The 18,046-nt window shown below is 43.3% G+C and overlaps 1 protein-coding gene across 2 annotated transcripts in view; it reads left to right on the forward strand.

Moving 5' to 3' along the window:
- IGF2BP2 (insulin like growth factor 2 mRNA binding protein 2) overlaps positions 1 to 18,046 on the forward strand; it is a 67,907-nt gene that overhangs the window by 30,898 nt on the left and 18,963 nt on the right. For both annotated transcript variants that reach the window (XM_081910448.1, XM_081910449.1), the window contains exons 3-5: positions 8,828 to 8,876; positions 14,635 to 14,686; positions 16,746 to 16,809. In XM_081910448.1, coding sequence (XP_081766574.1) covers positions 8,828 to 8,876; positions 14,635 to 14,686; positions 16,746 to 16,809 — 165 coding nt within the window. The remainder of the gene's footprint in view (positions 1 to 8,827; positions 8,877 to 14,634; positions 14,687 to 16,745; positions 16,810 to 18,046) is intronic.

An 18,046-nucleotide genomic window follows, 5' to 3' on the forward strand; every position in this document is an offset into this window, starting at 1 on the left:
AGGACTAGGGCAAAACTCCATCTAACAATCACCCGCCAAATTGGTGGGTTCCATGCAAATGCTGTTTGTGGTTTTTAAAAAACCCCATGGTCTATTGTATCTAGACTCCCCTGTGCTGAAATAATGGGCTGCGTGCCCTCTTGTGGCAGGATAGAAAATGACTTTGAAATCAAACCACCTGAGGTTCACTGTTCTCTCCTTAAGAGATATGTTCTGTCTCTCTTGCAGGAGAGCAAACCGTTTTTTTAAGAGACTGGTGTGCAGTGGTCTGTTAGGGCAGACCTTGTTGGCAGTCGCTGCCTAGATGCTCATGCCCAGTTGCAATATGCATGCTGCTTATCTCTCTAAATGCGGTGGGGTGGGGGAAGGGATGAACATGCCTAGTCAGTTTGTAAGGATGGGCTGTAGTTCAGTGGTCAGGTCCCAGGTTAACTCCCCAGTATTTCTGTGTGTGGCTAGCAAGGAGAACCACTGTCAGTGCTGAGCTAGATGAACCACTGATCTCCTATGGTAGTCTCCTATGTTCTTCTTTGGGGTCCCCTCCTCCAAGCAAATGCTTTTAAATTTTCTGACTTCTGGGGTAGGGAAAGGCACTGAATTTGCAGTGGGGGGGGGGGGGAAAGGTGTGCTGTCAGGATTTATCAATGGATGTGCTTTGTGTGCATTTGTAGATTAAGGGGGAAGGGACGCTTTGGAGTTGCATTGTGAAGAGTTTGTCGCATTGTGATTAGGGTTGTTTACTGAAAGGTGTGTCTTGAGCACACACTTGGATAATACATTTCCATTAGCTACATTTTTGTCCTTCTTTCCTAGATGTAGAGGAATTTGTGCTGATGGCATACATAGTGTGCCTTTGCTACTTCTGCATACCCCTGAAGCTGACTGTCCTTTTTTTTAAAGTACTTTTTTTTACTAGAGAGCCCATTTGTTTGTCTTCTGTCACTCAGTCTCCTCCACTGCTTTGCTGCTGCTGCTGCTGCTGCTGCCCTGCATACATCTATTGAACATTCCAGGCTTATATAATTCTCTCTCAGTAATCTTGATCTCATTCTTGATCTCACGATACAATCTTTAGTAAGTGATTCACACAGCCCACTGCCCCAATTCACAAGTTTGTGCTAAAAGTTTTAAATTGGTCACGTATGGACTTGTGCTTCACTCTGAGCACTAATAAAGAACCTATATGTAACATTTTTGCCAGCTGTTCGGCATGCTTCAAATTGATCAGTCAAGACTATTCTCCTTATGGGCATTGTCATCAAGCTGAAAACTATTAAATACCTCTCACTTGCCACATGAAAGAAAACAGTACTGTCTAAAGTCTTTCATCATTCTTTTCGGCTCCACTTGCAATGCGGTAAAACTCAAACCCATAGTTGTTGTTTGGATTTCCCGCCCAGTTTTCTGCAACAGTTCCATCAATTTCCAACTTTTCCAGGAGGCCTTAGCTGGATTTAAAATAAAAATTAAAAAATGGCCTTACTGGTTTATTTTCGGATTTTATTTTCACACCATGTAATCTGTGCTGCTGCTGCTGCAGACGTTGTAAAAGAAGCCTAGAGGGGGCTGACATGTGGAACAAATAGACTTTAGCAGTGTGCAGCTCTCTGCTACAAATTATTTTAAAATGGGTGGTGCCTTGTGTTTCTTTTCTCTGCTGGTGTTTTCGAGAAATGCTTCCCTCCATTGGCAAGTTAGAAGGATGGACGTGTGGTCTTATTCAAGAGGTGACTCAGATCACATGTTGAGTTCTTTATATCAAAGATTTACTACTGCCCATTCCTCATCAAGTAATACCTGCCACTGGGTCAGTGATACCTCTAGCTTTGCTTTCTCCAACTCTGATAGGCAACTCTGTATGTGCAGGAAAGCAAGTAGAGCAACAGTTTCCCTCTAGTACTTCAACAGCAGGGATGGGAAACATGTGGCCCTCCAATCATTAACTGGACTACAATTCCAACCATTCCTGACCATTGGCTATACTAGCTTGGGTTGATGGGAGTTGGGGTCAAACAACATTTGGACTAACTCTGATGGAGGGGAAGTGGTCCCAGGTTCTCTCATGACACATCTATTACAGAGGATGCAGAATCCGAAGAAGCCTAGGCTGAACATTGCTACCCGATGTATTCATTTACAACTTGTAGGTTTGTTTATTTTGGCAGACCTTCAGCAAGGAGTGAGTGAGGTAGCACTGGGGTGATTTGGAGGAAGGGGTAGTTTGGGTGGTGTTCCAGTGGGGTGGGCTGTGCTTGTTTACTTTTCATACTCTGCTTCTGGCTGAGTAATGGGAAGTATGCTTGAGAAGAGTTTATTGATTCATTTGATGCAACACTAAAACAGGTGCTTTCATTGTTTTCCTGTCTTGCTTAGAAGCCTCCATCTCACTGGTGATGCAAATGGACTCATGCTTGCACCTTGACATTGCCCTTGCGTTTCCAGAGTGATGGAGCTTTGAGTCAGGCTAAACTTATGAGAGCTGGCATTGAATGTTAAAACCATAGAAAACACACCCACTTGAATGAGTGGTAAGAAAGCCCTAACAGCATTTTGACTATGTTTGCCTTTAGCTAATCTCTCCCTCTCCCTCCAGTCTTCATTTCTGCTCTCCTTTCATAACCCTTCATTTGCCACCTTAAAACCAAATTAAGTTATTTGGAGTGGTGGCTAGTGCCCATTGCGACTGGTAGGGTGGAAGTCAGGGAGACCAGCAACAGGCGGACAACCAACTACTTCTAGTTTTGACCCCATCTTCCTTCCTGCTGGGTTGTACAAGGACAAAATTAAGACTGAATGTGGCCTGGACTGCATTAGGCTGGTCCTTTGCCAACATAATTTGAAACCAGTGCCATTGCACTGATATGTGACTTAAAGTGTGAAGCTTTGCCTCTTGGCAGTTAGCAACACTTCGCAGAGTCATCAAACCTAGATATACAGCTTTTGCTGATAATGAAATGTTTCCACACTACCTATTTCAACATGATACAATGTAGAGTAGGTTACTGAAGGGGCTTTTGAAACTGCTTCCTCTCATGAATCTAAGGTGAACTGATGTCAAAATCCTAGTTTAACCTCTGAAATGTTGTCTGGTTTGAAACAATGGGATTCAGCATAGGTTCTAGATGAGTTTCTGTTGCTTCAGGAGTTGTGCTCTTTGAGTCTTTAGTCTCTTCCAGATGACCTCCTTATTGAGCATTCATCCTAATTAGTTTGCAGGGAGATAAGATGACATTGGCCATTTAATGAGCATTTGTTCTGATTTGTTTGCAGAAAGGTTAAATGATATTTCAAAGCAAGTATTATCCCACACTTTCCAGTGGGTCTGATGCCCAAGAGCTCCCAATCAACTGTAATTGCATAACCTGATTTTGCCGGGCATCTGATCTAACCTCTCTGAAAAGAGCTACAATCTAGAAGCGTCCTTAATTGTTTCAAGGGCTGCTTACCTTCCTTGCAAGCAAGAAAATATAATGAATGTATTTCACAGGCAATAAGCATGGTGGCCAGCCAGATGGGCAGGGAATGAATGAATGAATGAATGAATGAATGAATGGTGCATGTGGTATCATTTGTTTTATGTATTGGAGAGTTGAGAAATGAACTGAAAATCTACCAGGCATTGAAACAACTTGGGGAAGCAAAAGTACTAAAGCATAAAAAAGTGTGCTAGCATTTTAAAGGATACGACTTCCCCCAAAGACTCCTGGGTACTGTAGTTTGAGGGTACTGAGGATGGTAGCTCTAGTGGGTAATTTCAGGATTCTTCGGAGGAAGTAAGGTGCTTTGTGTGGTTTAAATGTATGGTGTATATGCAGCTAGAAAACAATGGCAGTTGTGTAACTGTGAGCAGAAACTAATAGACATGGTACAAAATGGGGAAAGGAGATGAGGAGGAAAAGGCAAAGAAGCAGATGCAGGTCACCAATTCTTTATAGTTATACAAGTATTTCACAGCCAGATGGATTGGCCACTGACAGAGTTGGCTATCCTGTCTCACATCCCCCTGTACTGCAGAGATGTGGAATAAGACTCTAAAGATTTGGGTTTCTGAGTCACATGAATGGGAATGTTGGCCAGTCTTCTCCATTGTAGCAGATGACGAAACATGGTGTATATTTACCCCACATAGAAATCCATGAGAGGATTAATGTTCAGTGAATTCTTGGCAGGCAGAAAATTGGATTTGCCACTGGCTTCATGTTTTACCATTTGCACTAATATTTCTGTCACTGTATAAAGACATTTTGTATTGTTTGGATACATTTGATTTCTGAGAAAATTAAAGTGGAAGCTGAATTTTCAGTTCAGACTGCGCTTGAGCTTTTACCTTACTGTTATCTGCTGTTGGGGAATTATGTTTTAGTTTTCCCTGAATGAGCACTGCTGCAGTCAGGAGAGAGAATGCAATTATCACAATTTGGGATTGGCTGCAGAACCTGTGAGGACGTTAACTCACCTTTTGTAATCTGGTAGAATGAGAAGTCAGTGTTCATAGAAGGTACCTGGAGTGTCAGATATTGCTGGTGTGTTAGCCATAAAGGCGAAAGGGGTGGCTCCCATAATGAAAGTGCATTTATGGTACAGTGTGTGGGTAGAACATTGGCACATGCAAACACTCTGCCTGTGGCTACTGTTGTGTCTCTTTTGACCCAGTGGCACAGGCAAATGTTTCTATGATTTCCCCACTCCCCAGTGTGAGAAACTAGAAGAGATTCAGCAGAATATCCCCCCCCCCAGCCAATTTCAGCTGCTCACTCCTGTTTACTTGTCTTTTGGCTCATGCAAGGTTGTTGGCAACTGTTCCGTTACGCATAGGAGGAAGATCTCTGATAGAGCTTCTCTGTTGCTGGAAGGGGGCAAGAGACGAAAGCTGATATAGGAGAAAGAACTGAATGTAACAGGACCAGGGAGGAGGGATGAAGAAGCTGGCAAGTGTTGTTTCCTTTGGGGAGGAGGATACAGTATAGGGGATTATCTCAGTGTGGAAAGAGAATGGGAGAGGAAATCACAGAGGATGGGTAGCAATACTTTGGGATGCATATGGGGATGGAAAGGTGAAAGTACAAAAGAAAAGCCTTTCCCGCTGGATCCAAAAAGCCACAATACCTTCAGAGCAAATGTCTGCACTTGGCTTAAGGAAAGATGAACGATGGAACTCATTGCCACTGTGGCAAAGAATATAGCAATTTGCAAAGATGGATTAGAAATTAGTAGAAAGTTGTGTCAATAATTGTGTGCAGACTCTTCCTACATCTACCACCATTTTGAGACTAGAAGGCCTCAGCCATTTTCAGCCAACTGGGCCTTGGGCTAGCTGGTTTGAAATCCCCCGATGTGGAAAACATAGGATTTCCTCAGTGAAAGTAATATTTGCACAGCAAATTTGTTGCATGTGAATTGGGGAATGCACAACAGCATGTTGTATCTCTTTAGTAGTATCCATGGCTTCTGCATCCCACCTGTGACCTAGGACAGCTTCTCCAGCCCAATGCCCTGCATATGTTTTAATAAGAACATACGAAGAGCCTGCTGGATCAGGCAGGCCCATGGCTCATCTGTCCCAGCATCCTCTTCTCACAGTGGCCACCCCCAGGCCTGTAGGAAACTGACAAGCAGGCCCCAAGCACAAGAACTCTCTCCCCTCCTGCTGTTTCCAGCAACTAGTGTTCAGAAGCCTGACGAGGCTAAAGAGCCATTGATACCCTTATCCTCCATGAAGCTGTCTAATCCTCTTTTAAAACCATCCAAATTGGTGGCCATCACTGCCCCCCGTGGGAGCAAGCTCCCTAGTTTAATTATGCGCTACAGGAAAAAGTGATTACTTTTAGATGTCTTGAATTGTCCGACATTCAGCTTCACTGGATTTCAACTGCAGACATGCTGCCTGTGGCTGATGGGAGTTGTAGGTCAAAACATCTGGAGGGTGCTGGGTTGGGGAAGGCTGACGAGAAGTAATATCAGCACATTGCTTTTCCTGAAGGCAGCCCTGTTTAGGGAAGCTTTTAATGTTTGATGCATTACTGTATTTTAATATTTTGTTGGAAGCCGCCCAGAGTGCCTGGGGAAGCCCAGCCAGATGGGTGGGGTATAAATAATTTTTTTTACCGTATTTTTTGCCCTATAGGACGCACTTTTTCCCCTCCAAAAATGAAGGGGAAATGTGTGTGTGTCCTATGGGGCGAATGTAGGCTTTCGCTGAAGCCTGGAGAGCGAGAGGGGTCAGTGCGCACTGACCCCTCTCGCTCTCCAAGCTTCAGGAAGCTCTCCGCAAGCCTTAGGAGCTCCGCGGGAGTTCCCGTCGGGCTCCCAAGGCTTGCGGATAGCAGCCTGCATCCCAAAGCCTGGGGCGCGCTACACAGCGCGCCCCGGGCTTTGGGCAGATATTGGGCAGCCCCACAAGCTCGGGGGACAGCAGGGAGGCGGAGCGCCGCCATCCTGCTGTTCCCCGACCTGGTTTGGATTCCCCGACCTGGTTTTTTTGGGGGGGGGAAATAAAGGGAATAGTTTTTTCCTTTGTTTCCCCCCAAAAAAACTAGGTGCGCTGTATGGGCCGGTGCGCCCTATGGGGCAAAAATATTATTATTATTATTATTCCTTTTAACACACAGGCAATCACTGCTTCTCACCGAAGGAGATGGAGCTGCAACAAATGGTCTTAAAATAAATTAGTTGTTTGTTTGTTTGTTTGTTTGTTTGTTTTGCAATTTAATCTTTGCTTTGTTGAGGCCTCCAGTCCAGGCTTGATAAGAATCTTCCCCCACTTTCCCCAAAACAACCTGGCAGCCCACATTTTTCCTCAATGATTGTACAGGGTTATAAAGAATATCCATGCGTTCTATTGTATATAAACATTGTGACAAGTTTGTTTCGATGGGTGTGCATGTTCTTGTGCAATGTTCACACATCTATCTATCATCTGTCAAAGTACTTCTATACTGCAGTTTATTTAATTATTATTGTTATTATTATTATTGAAAAACAACAACATTGGTTTACAAATAAACACACAAACACACAAAAAGCCACATAATTTTAAAAAGCAACAGCAGATGGTATACACAGCCATAAATGGTTTTTCCAATACCCGTGTGTGAAATTGCTCAGGGGGTTAATACTCCTGCACCTACCCAGTTTAATTTTCTATTATGAGCTCATAATTTCTGTGAAGCCCTTTCCGTGTGTTAGAAGGTTTGAAGGTCAGTCACTACTTGTTAGCTTGTTTTAATGTAGGGGCCAGTTCTAAACCCCCAGGCCTTAGGCTAGGCAGCGCTCCACAAAGACCCAGCGCAGGGGCAAACCAGATGGGAACGGCCTGTCCAACCTGAACACTCAGGCCACTGTCTTTCCCTCTAGCTGCTCCACATTCTTCGCCAATAAAAAGGAAGTGACTCGCATTTACGAATGAGGAACGCAGTGGCTCCCATGCTTCACTTAATTTCAGTCACTAATTTCACAATTAATAGAGAAGGAAAAGAATTCCAGCACTCTTTCGAAAACCCCCTAATAGTTCTGAGGAATAGTCATACGTTGTCTGAAACACAGGAGGGAGGGGACAGCCTCCTCTTGCCTTCCCCAAATGGTGCCCTGGGGTTGGGGGTGTTAATGAAGCAGCCCAGTGGTGAGGATTTACTGGGTGCTGACTGTCACACCTTTTGTGTAATTTGCCTTTAAATCAGATCTCACCTCAGCTTTACTGCCTGTTTACTGCGACAGTAGAGTTCAGTGCAGGGACGCAGGTGGCGCTGTGGGTAAAACCTCAGTGCCTAGGACTTGCTGATCGCAAGGTCAGCGGTTTGAATCCCCGCGGTGGGGTGAGCTCCCGTCATTCGGTCCCAGCTCCTGCCCACCTAGCAGTTCGAAAGCACCCCTTAGTGCAAGTAGATAAATAGGTACCGCTTTATAGCGGGAAGGTAAACAGCGTTTCCGTGTGCGGCGCTGGTGCTGGCTCGCCAGATGCCGCTTCGTCACGCTGGCTACGTGACCCGGAAGTGTCTCCGGACAGCGCTGGCTCCCGGCCTCTTAAGTGAGATGGGCGCACAACCCTAGAGTCGGCCACGACTGGCCCGTATGGGCAGGGGTACCTTTACCTTTTTAGAGTTCAGTGCATGCCAAAATGTACTACTCAAACTTAGTTTCTCCCTAATTTCAGATTCCCAATGCTTGATAAAACTATTTGGGTTCTGGAGCATTTTCCATAGTGCTGTGCAATGCATTTGTCAGTAAAGTATTGTCCCATACCTGGCTTCTCCCTTAATGAACATAGCACTCAGCTGTTAATGAAGGAAAGTGAAGCTTGTATTTTGAGTATGCCTGCCAGTTCAAGTTTGGGCCAGGATCACTAAATATGTAATCCTATACACACTTAACTAGGAGTAAGTTTCATGGAATTTAATGGGGCTTTCCTCTGAGTAGATATGCATAAGCTTGAACTGTAATTTATTCATATATTGATGTGAAAGCAGTTGATGAAATTCAGATAGTATAGCAGTCAGGACTTGGTGAATTTCACAACATCCATTTGGATTAATTTTGGGTTACACGCCTTATGTTGACTTTCACTTACTTGTTGAGGCTGGATTGCTGAGAATCCCAAACATTTATTGTGCTTCAGGGTTTGGAAGACAATAGATGGAGAAGTTATAGTTTGTACCAGCTCTTCATATGCCTGGCTACTGTTAAGGAACAAATGGGGGTGGGTGTAAAAAGGGTTCACTGTGCTGTCCTAGTTATCTCTCAGCTAAAGTTGCTGATGTGTGATGTCAAGAAAGCAATTTCTTGTCCCGTGACTCATGTGATCTCTACTTTTGGGGACTTTATATCTTTACAGGAGCAGAAAGATTCAGATCCGGAACATTCCCCCTCATTTACAGTGGGAGGTAAGTGTACAGAAGGTTTTATTATTTCCTGCTACCTCCATTCCCATAAGAAAATAAGTATATTTTCTTACTTGTTTACAGCATTTAACCAGGCCACCCAGTAACATGGTTTTCTGGGCATCTGACAACATCTAATAAAAAAATAATACAATATTAAAACCACAATATCATAAAAAAGAAATTGCAGCATAAACATTTCCAGCAGAGAGAGAGAGAGAAATGTAGTTTTCCCACAAGTATAAAAATACACAGCATATAATGCAGTGGTTCAAAATGCTAAGATCATGGGTTTTTTAAGGCTTACGACGTATTTTTGCTAAAGTTATCCAGGGTGTTGCAGCAAGTGTCCTCCAGAGAATGAAATCGTCATTGGCTGCCACTTCTCCATTGACTAGACGGTCTTCAGCTAAATTGGGATTTAGGGTCCCGGTGGCCTTCCTGATGTGGTAGGACTCACAACTCCCCACTACCGCCAGCTAGCATGGCCAGTAGACAAGGGCCATGGGAGATGTAGTCCATCTGCATCTGAAGGACCATCGATTCCCCATCCCTGGTGTGTGGAGAGTGGTGTTGACAGAGAAGCACGCCGAAGTGCCCAAAGGGAGTTTAATGACCTCTGTCTTGCAGGTGGTCTCTGTAGTCCCTTACAGCTTTTTAAAATCAGCCACCTGATTTTTCTTCTCAAAACTGAATAAAACTGAGGACTGGCCTGCAGTGCCTATTATGAACATACAGTCCCACCTTACGTTCCCCCCTTAGGACTTAATTATCTCATTCAGTTTTTTAACATTCATTTCATTACAATTATTTCTATCCTGGCTTTCAGGATAAGAATCCTTCCAAAGCAGCTGAGAGGAAACATTAAATTGCATTTAAAAATGAAACAAAAGAGGAAACAGTACTGATATAGTAAAGCAAATCAGGATCCTTCCCACAGGGCAGTTGGTGGTGAAAAGGTGTTTTGTGTGTGTGTTCCAGCTGTAGCAAATGCTGAGGTGGTTTTTGTCTGCCACCTCCTCCATAGAGGATAAAACAGGCCCCAAGTTAGATCACTTGCCACCCTTTCTCTTCATAGGAAATCGTAGTTTCACACTACAGTGGTACCTCGGGTTAAGAACTCAATTCGTTCCGGAGGTCCGTTCTTAACCTGAAACTGTTCTTAACCTGAAGTACCACTTTAGCTAATGGGGCCTGCTGCTGCTGCTGTGCTGCTGCTGTGCGATTTCTCTTCTCTTTTTTTTTAATATAATTTTTATTAAGATTTTCCAAATTAAAAACAAATTAGATCCAATTCATACACTTTCTTCCAAAACCAAAGCCAGGACTTCCCCTTCCCGCCCCCAATTGCGTTCCAAATCTTCCGAATAAGCAATTAAATTCAACAAGTTTTTATCCCATGACTCACTTAACATCAATAACCCAATTTTTCCAAATTCCCATCCTCTAAGATCGATTTTTTCCCTTCCACGAGTTCCCCCTTTCAAAATTTTATAAAAAAAGAAAAAAAGATATAAAGATAAAAAAATAATTTTACAACCTTTGGATTCCAAATTTCCCTCCCCCCTTTCTCTGTTGTGTTCCTTCTATCCCTTCATCCTAATGTCTTCCTGAAGTTCCTACCCGCTTAATCCATATCCCTCTAGTAGTTTGCCAGTCATATTTAATTACAAATGTCCAATCTTGGAAGGAGTCTGTCTCAAAAAGGGGCCCATTTTTTCTATCCAGATTTTTATATCCAGGAGTAAGAAACTCCCATTTAATTTCCATAAGCTTGTCAAATCTGGATGTCCCAAATGTTCCCAATTCTGTCCAGTTCATGATGTTTCCATATTCTTGTCATTCTCTCTCCTCCTTCTGTTTCCCTGTTTTCCCGCAAAAATGTTCTTTTTCCATGACCTTCTTATTTTCTGCAGAGGCTTGTTATTCAGAAGCAAAACATTATGTCATGTCCCTTTCGTTTTCCAACTAAAGAATCCATTGTTTCCTGTAGTTTGTAGCCCTCTGTAGACAAAACAATGTTCCATTTCTGCAGTTCCCAAGAGATTAAAAGTTACAACTGTTCAGGTTTCCTAAGAAAAACACATGCAATGTCGCTCAGCTCCTCTAGGTGGATCGCAGTAACTAAGTTCCCTTCCAGATCAAATCCATTAGTCCAAATAGTTTGTAAATCCTTATTTGAAACAATTTGTATACAATTTAAAACAAATGTAACCGGCAAAGTCCTCAAAGCAAAGTCCCTGCTTTATTCTTCCGTTTTGACAGCCTTTGACAGCTGTCAAAACTCCCGATGCTCTTCCCCAGGTAGTTTCGCGGATCACTCCAGGGATTCCGGGGGGGGGGTTGTTTTTTTAATACAAATTCCACTTTTCTCCTCCAGCACAGTCTTATAATTTTCCCTCGCAAAGTTGCTAATTCATGAAGATAGAGATACGCTCGATCTTAGTCGTTAAGTCCTTTGTTTTGGCTCTTCTACAATTAAGGGGTAGGCTGACTTCCTTTTTTCCACCTCCCCCGTTCGCTCCAGATTTTAAAAATTTATCCCTCTTTTTTAATCCATAATCCAATTACTCACGGGTTCTTCTTTTAGGTCCAAATTTTCAATAGAAGAAGTCAGCGCTCTCCGCCGGATGGCATGCGGCTGCGCTCGGCAGGGATAGCAGAGAACTCAAAGCACCACGCTTCTCCCCGGCGCCCGATCCGTAGCCTTTAAAAAGGCTCCTTCACGAGCCGGGAGGGCGCTAACGGTGCCAGCCGAGTCTCCATGTCCACGGCCTCACTCTGGCCGTGGTTTTTAAGGGTCCCCGCATCGCCGGTGCGGTAGGACCCAGCCCCTGCCGAGCAGGCTCCCTCCGGAGCTCGGAGGGAGCCCGCCATTCGGCGATGGCGCCGACCCGGAAGTCCGATTTCTCTTCTCATCCTGAAGCAAAGTTCTTAACCCGAGGTGTAGGCTGAGCCTAGTCCATGCCAGGGAATCGTTGGCCCGCGTCCCCAGATCCGGAGAGAGAGCGAAAAAAAGCTCCAGGAAAGATCCTTTCTTTGGAGGAAAGCAGTTTATTATCTGTGCACAGTGACAGCCAGCAGAATCAGTTCTGAAAAACTGGCTGCCCAGAAAAACGGGCAGCACACATTCTTATACCTTGAGAAAGCTCCCTCCCTCCTCTTCAAACGCCCTCGAAGAAAAACTTCCCCAATCAACTGGAAAGTTTTCAACTTATTTCTTAATATAGAATGGCATGTCTATTATTGCTAGCCCTCTAAGCTAGCCCCTATTTTAGCTAAGCGTCCTGTCTCCTTTGCTATCGTGCATTCCTAAAAATAGAAAGCGAGAGGCCTCTTTTACAGGTCTGGTTATTTCTGGCTCACTGTCTTCTTTGTGTGTGTTTCTTATCTTGCATTCCTAAAGCGGGAGGCCTCTTTTGCAGGAGTAAAATTAGCTCAGGAATTTACTTCCAAAGTACAGAGAATATAGCCTTCTTAGGTACAAGGTAGAGAACATAGGTACAATTTCTTAGGTGCAGAGTAAAATATTGAGAGAAACCTTTCCCATCTCCCTTTAGAGGTACTATTTCTGGGTTAGCGGAGTCTGTAACCTGAAGCGTATGCAACCTGAGGTACCACTGTATATTTGAAGCCTACATACACACACAAAACCCCAACAACCACGCCCCTATAGGATATGTGGCCTGCTGCTATGGAAAGAGGAACATGTGATCAGGGAGCTCGCTTTGCATTGGAAACCCATTCTCTTTCCAGATATCCAGCATATTTGTACCTTTGTGATTTTCATTGCGTTTTTTTTTTTTACTGATGTGCTTGTTGCTTGGTTTTTAAAAAAAATAATCTTTACATCATTTTTATTTGTTTGATGTTGGCTGCCCTGGCCTCTCAGTGGAAAGGTGGGATCCAAATGTTTTAATAAATAAATGCAACAGGAGAAATCGGGGTGGGGTGGGGAATGCTTATCACATAGCAAGGACAGCTTAAACGACCTCTTGTGGTGGCCACATCCTAACAAAAGAATCCAGTGGAAGTTAGAACAGTGTGATCCAAATAGTAAGCAATGTGCATTGTCCATGTTTTGGGAAATGAAATACAGACAGTGGCACCAGGTACAGGGAGCTTCAGCCCCCCACAATGTTTTTTGGCAGGGAGCAGTGCCTCCCCCAATATTGAGGGCACCGCCCTGTGACTGCCGGGTGCCCTCCGTGCGCCCCAGCCGCAGCCCAGGAGCTGGGCTGCAGCTGTGATGAGTGAAGCAAAGATCGTCATGTGACACGTCACGTGACTGCGCCCCCTCAGTGTGGGAGGCAAGTTGGTGCCCCTGAATAAGAACAGCCTATATCAACAAGGTAGAACATCTGGGCCTAGACAAAAAATTGCGAGCCTCATCTGGGGCTTTATCTACTCCGTTGACACCCTGCATTGGGAAGGCCTGACTCTGGATCCTTCACGACAGCACACATGATGAGGCAGTGTGATGTGAAAGCCTAGGGTTCATTAGTCTCAAGGGTTATAGAAAGATTTTTCCAGAATGCATCTTTTTGTGTGAGAAAAAGCCTTTTGGGGTACAGGAACTTTTGCTGAAGGGGCCTCTTATGCTGATCCTGTCAGTCATAAGGCATAAGCTTGCTTGTTACACACTGGGTGCAGAGCGTCAGGAATGACTACATGGCGTTAGTTGTTTTTCTTAGTCATCCTCATTCCCACAAGGACGATGACAAGGCTCTGATTAGAAGGCCCCCTTGCTGCTTCAGTACAAAAGTTCACATGACTCACTGGCAGTAAGTCAGGTGGTTGAATTCCTGGTTTCAGGTGTTGGATGAACAGGACAGCTTAAATTTTTAGTTCTGGGAAGGGCGCTTCCTGACAATCTGTGCCTGTGGCTCTTTAGGAGGGAAGAGTCACACTTTAATGCTTCCTGGAGGTTTACTGCTGTGGCTGTTAGCCAAGGTGACTAGGATGCATCTTTGTAGAGCCATATTTTTGCAGTGCACAAAGAGGACCTCTTGTGCCCAATCTCATGCCCTGAAGCAAGACCTCCCATGTCTGAATTCGCCCCTATGCACAACATGTTGCAGTTAGGCCCTCAGTGAGTTATGCTTATGCCAGACTTCCCTGTTGGACAGGAAATAATTTTAGAATAACCTGCCTGGCTGACGTTTAAAAAAGCAAGTTGTTGGTTTAGTTACTAAGTCTCTGAGGCAGTCCTACTCTCCTCTTCGTGCTGCAGCTGAAGTGGAGAACCTGTGGCTCTCCAGATCTTGCAGGATTACAACCCCCATCGCCCCTGATCATTGGCCATGCTGGCTGGGCCTGATGGGAGTTGGAGTCTGACAACCTGCAAAGGGCCAGAGGTTCCCCACCCCTGTGCTACCAAATATATGTTAGAGCCAATGACTGATCCAGTTCTGATCCTTGGTTAATTTATTGGCCTAGCTGTGACTGATTATTGAGAGAAGTCTAGGTCTTCTTGTTAGGTTCTGCCTCAGAAAGCCATTTCATGCTTGCAACTGCACCAAATCCCTTTAAACAAATGTTGGGAATAGTTCTAGCCTACAAAGGTAAAGGCAAATTATTCAGACATTATTATGGCTCTGAAATCCTTGATGAAACAATTGTCTCTTCCCATAGGCTTGGAGCCTAAGAGACATGCATTGATCACTGGTTTGTTATGGTGAGAATGTTCTGAGACAAAATTTGTGCCTCATTCATCCAGACTATTTTCCCCTTACGTAGTACATCCTGGTTTCTCTTTCAGGTACTAGATGGTCTTTTAGCTCAGCATGGGACAGTAGAGAATGTGGAACAAGGTAAGGAAATGTCTTGCTACTCTCACTCTTGCCATTGGTTTTTATTCAGGCATCTTGAGCCTTTCATATAGCTTTAAGTGCTTATATATAAATGATTCATTTCACGGGGACTGTTGTACTTATTAAACATCTGCTTCATAGTACTCTGGAGTAATGTGCGTCCTTACTGTCTCCCGTGCAATAAAATACAGGGACGTATTTTAATAGGGTATAAATATGTAACATGTATAGGAAAAATTGTCTTGAAGCACCCCCTAAACATAGAATTATTCTGGACTTCAGGGTAATCAGTGAAGAAAAGCTTATCCAATAGCCACTTCACAAGTTGGTTTTGACACACAGGAGTATTGGCACAGGAGAAACACAGTCATGTGTGCAGTGTCTGGCTGTTGGGAGAACACTTATTGAGCTTGTGTGATTGACACCAGATTCAAAGCAAACGTACACCCACTTTCTTATCCCCAAATCCTCTGAAGGAGAGTCTTGCTGGATGCAAGAGTACTGATTTATCTGACTGCATTTTTAAATCAGTTGTGTTATTCTTTCAGGGAGCCTGAGATAACTAAAACACTTGCTTGCTTGCTTCTGCAACAGTGGCAGATCAAATAAACTATTAGGCCTCTTCCTTCAAGCTGCAGGGTTCTGACAACTCTCAGCATTAAAAACTTCAGGCCAGAAGTCAGAAACTGCGGATGACCACACGCCAAAGTCGTTACAAAGACTGATAGTTTCACATTATGACAGCCAAGTGATTTCCACATTCCTGTCCTTTCCCCCTTTGCTGTCTAGACCACTTAACCACACACAGCTGAGCACATATGTGTATCTGAGAGGATGCAAGAGAATTGCTATCTTATTAGTTCTGGAGCATTTAGATTAGTCTAGATATAGGGAAAATAGAAGGCATACCCACCCCACAATATACCATGTGCTTGTTTGTATTTGTTGGAACTTGGGCAGTAGTAGTGCACTGTATTTGTGTGTGATAATGAGAATGATCTGCATTTCCTTGGTTTACCTAATATTCACAGTGTCTTTCTGTTGAAATATGAAGAAAACTCAGTTGGGGTTCATACATTGGCCTGGAGGCAGGTTTTCAGCATAAAACCAGAAGCACTGGATATAGAAACAAACCAGAATGAACATGTTCTCCATGTTATGTTATTATGCCTGATGTGTTTCAGAATTAGAAAATTCCTTCATTGGGAGCAACTTACATTTCTTACAGACAATTTGCAAAGATAAACCTCTGTAGCTTTCTCCTTTCTTGGTTTCTACTGATTCTAATTCTGAAAAAACACTTTGAGCATAATGAAACATTTTGTTGTTTTTAGAACCTGTTCTCTGTGGGGTTTTCAAGACTTTCAGTATAAACCCCTATGAGATTTTTTTAGATTTAAAAACTATGCAGTAACTTAGGTTAGTTGTCTAGTCACAGCTTGCTTCTGTCTTTTCATTCAGCAAATTCTACCCTGACAGACACAATATCCTGTAAAAGAAATGATCACCATCATGCTAATCTTTCAAGAGAATTAATCTATGAATGAAACCAACAGTCATGCTAAGTGCTTATCAAAGTCATCTCATTAAGCATAAAGCTGATAGAGGGACATGCTGGAGGAACAGGTTCACAGGATTATTTTAACTCATGACAGCTTTTTGTCATTATGTGCATAGAAAGTCACAGGCTAAATTCATCCTGGATATGGTTTTTCATGGTGCTGTGAGCTAACTGAAATGTGGGATAGTGATGGGGTGCCAAAAGCCAAATCCAGGCCAAGTTCAGCCGATGGCACTGCATCTCCAAATCAGCCTATCATAGACTGGAGTGACGTTCTGAGTCTCCAACATAGCTGCTGTGGGCTGAGGTGACCATGTGAGTTTCTTAGGACGCGAGATTCTCAATATGAAGTCCTAGAAAACATTTTGTATGACAATGAATACGGGGGATGGGGTGGAGAGAAACTCAATAAATTAATATGATTCAAAACAGAAGCTCCTCTTGTGATATTCTCCCACATGGTAACCCAAACATTTGTTTCTCTCCGCTCCCCTTCAGTTAATACAGAATCAGAGACAGCAGTTGTCAACGTTACATATGCAACAAAAGAAGAAGCGAAAGTGTAAGTGGCAGTTCTAAGTGTAATTTTTACTCTTTCTTATCTTTCTGCTCTGTTTTTTCTCCTGGCAATGTTCTCCGAATTTTCTTCCTTTATTTGCTGCAACAAAACTAGTGTGTGGTGCATTATGGCCTAGCTACCACTGTACCAGAAACATCCATCTATCTACCTATCTGTGCTATTTGAGTGCTAACCAATCAACGGTTTCTCTGAGGGCTAAGCAGAATAGTTACTGAGAAATGGGAGCACCCTGTTTGACCGGGATGGGGAAGCTGTGGCCCTACCAGATGTTGCTGGGTTTTAGCTTTGATCAACCCTATCCAACCTGACTCTTGGTCAGGAAGATGGAAGTTGTGGTTCAGCAACATCAGAAGGAACACAAAGTTCCCATTCCTTATGTATGAAATGCCAAATACTTCCAGCAAATGAAAAAGGGGACAATGGATTCAACATTGCTGTGACCAGTGGAATTTTATTCTAAGGACAGGACTGGCAAGCACCACCTTTGTGCCCATAGAAAAACAGAATTAGGGTTCCTTTATTTAGTGCACTTAGCTGCAGATAGTAAACAATATCCACAAAATGCAAAATAATATGGCCCCATTTCAGCTAACATTAGTTGTAATTTAAGGTTGCAATCCTGAACTCACATACTAGTGAGTGAATCCTATTGCACTTAACTAATTAGGTTGGACTTCTTAGTAAGCATAGTTAGGTCTATGCTGTTGGCCACAATTTTTAACTCTCAGTGCTTTCAGTTGAAGTTAATAGCAATTAATATTAGTTAATTTGGCACTGGTCTTTTTTTTAACCTTTTAGGGATTGCTAATCATTTTTGGCATGAATGTGTTTTTCACAAAATATGGACAGTTATATTCTCAAGGGTAGACTTCTAATTTTTACAGTTTAGCCTTTTCATTTGAGTTTTCTGTTTCACAATCCACTGAATAATAATTCACAGGAATCACTTGCAAGAGCCACAAAACAGAGCTGGGCAGAAGGTAGATAAGGATCTACTGATAACTTCCTAGGTGATTTGAAGTAGATTAACAAGGAATTTTGACTCCCAGTTGTTCACCAATAGTAACAGCATCTAAAAACTCCCTCACCCCAAATGAGGTATCTTCAACCTTTTTAGACTGGGGACCCAAAAATGTATTTGGAAACCCATTTTTTAATGTTCTACCATATAATAAATGGCCGTAGTGCTCCTGTTGTGACCCACCAGTTGAAGACCAGC

Source organism: Podarcis melisellensis (assembly GCF_964234715.1).
Source record: "Podarcis melisellensis genome assembly, chromosome: 5".
NCBI lineage: Eukaryota > Metazoa > Chordata > Lepidosauria > Squamata > Lacertidae > Podarcis > Podarcis melisellensis.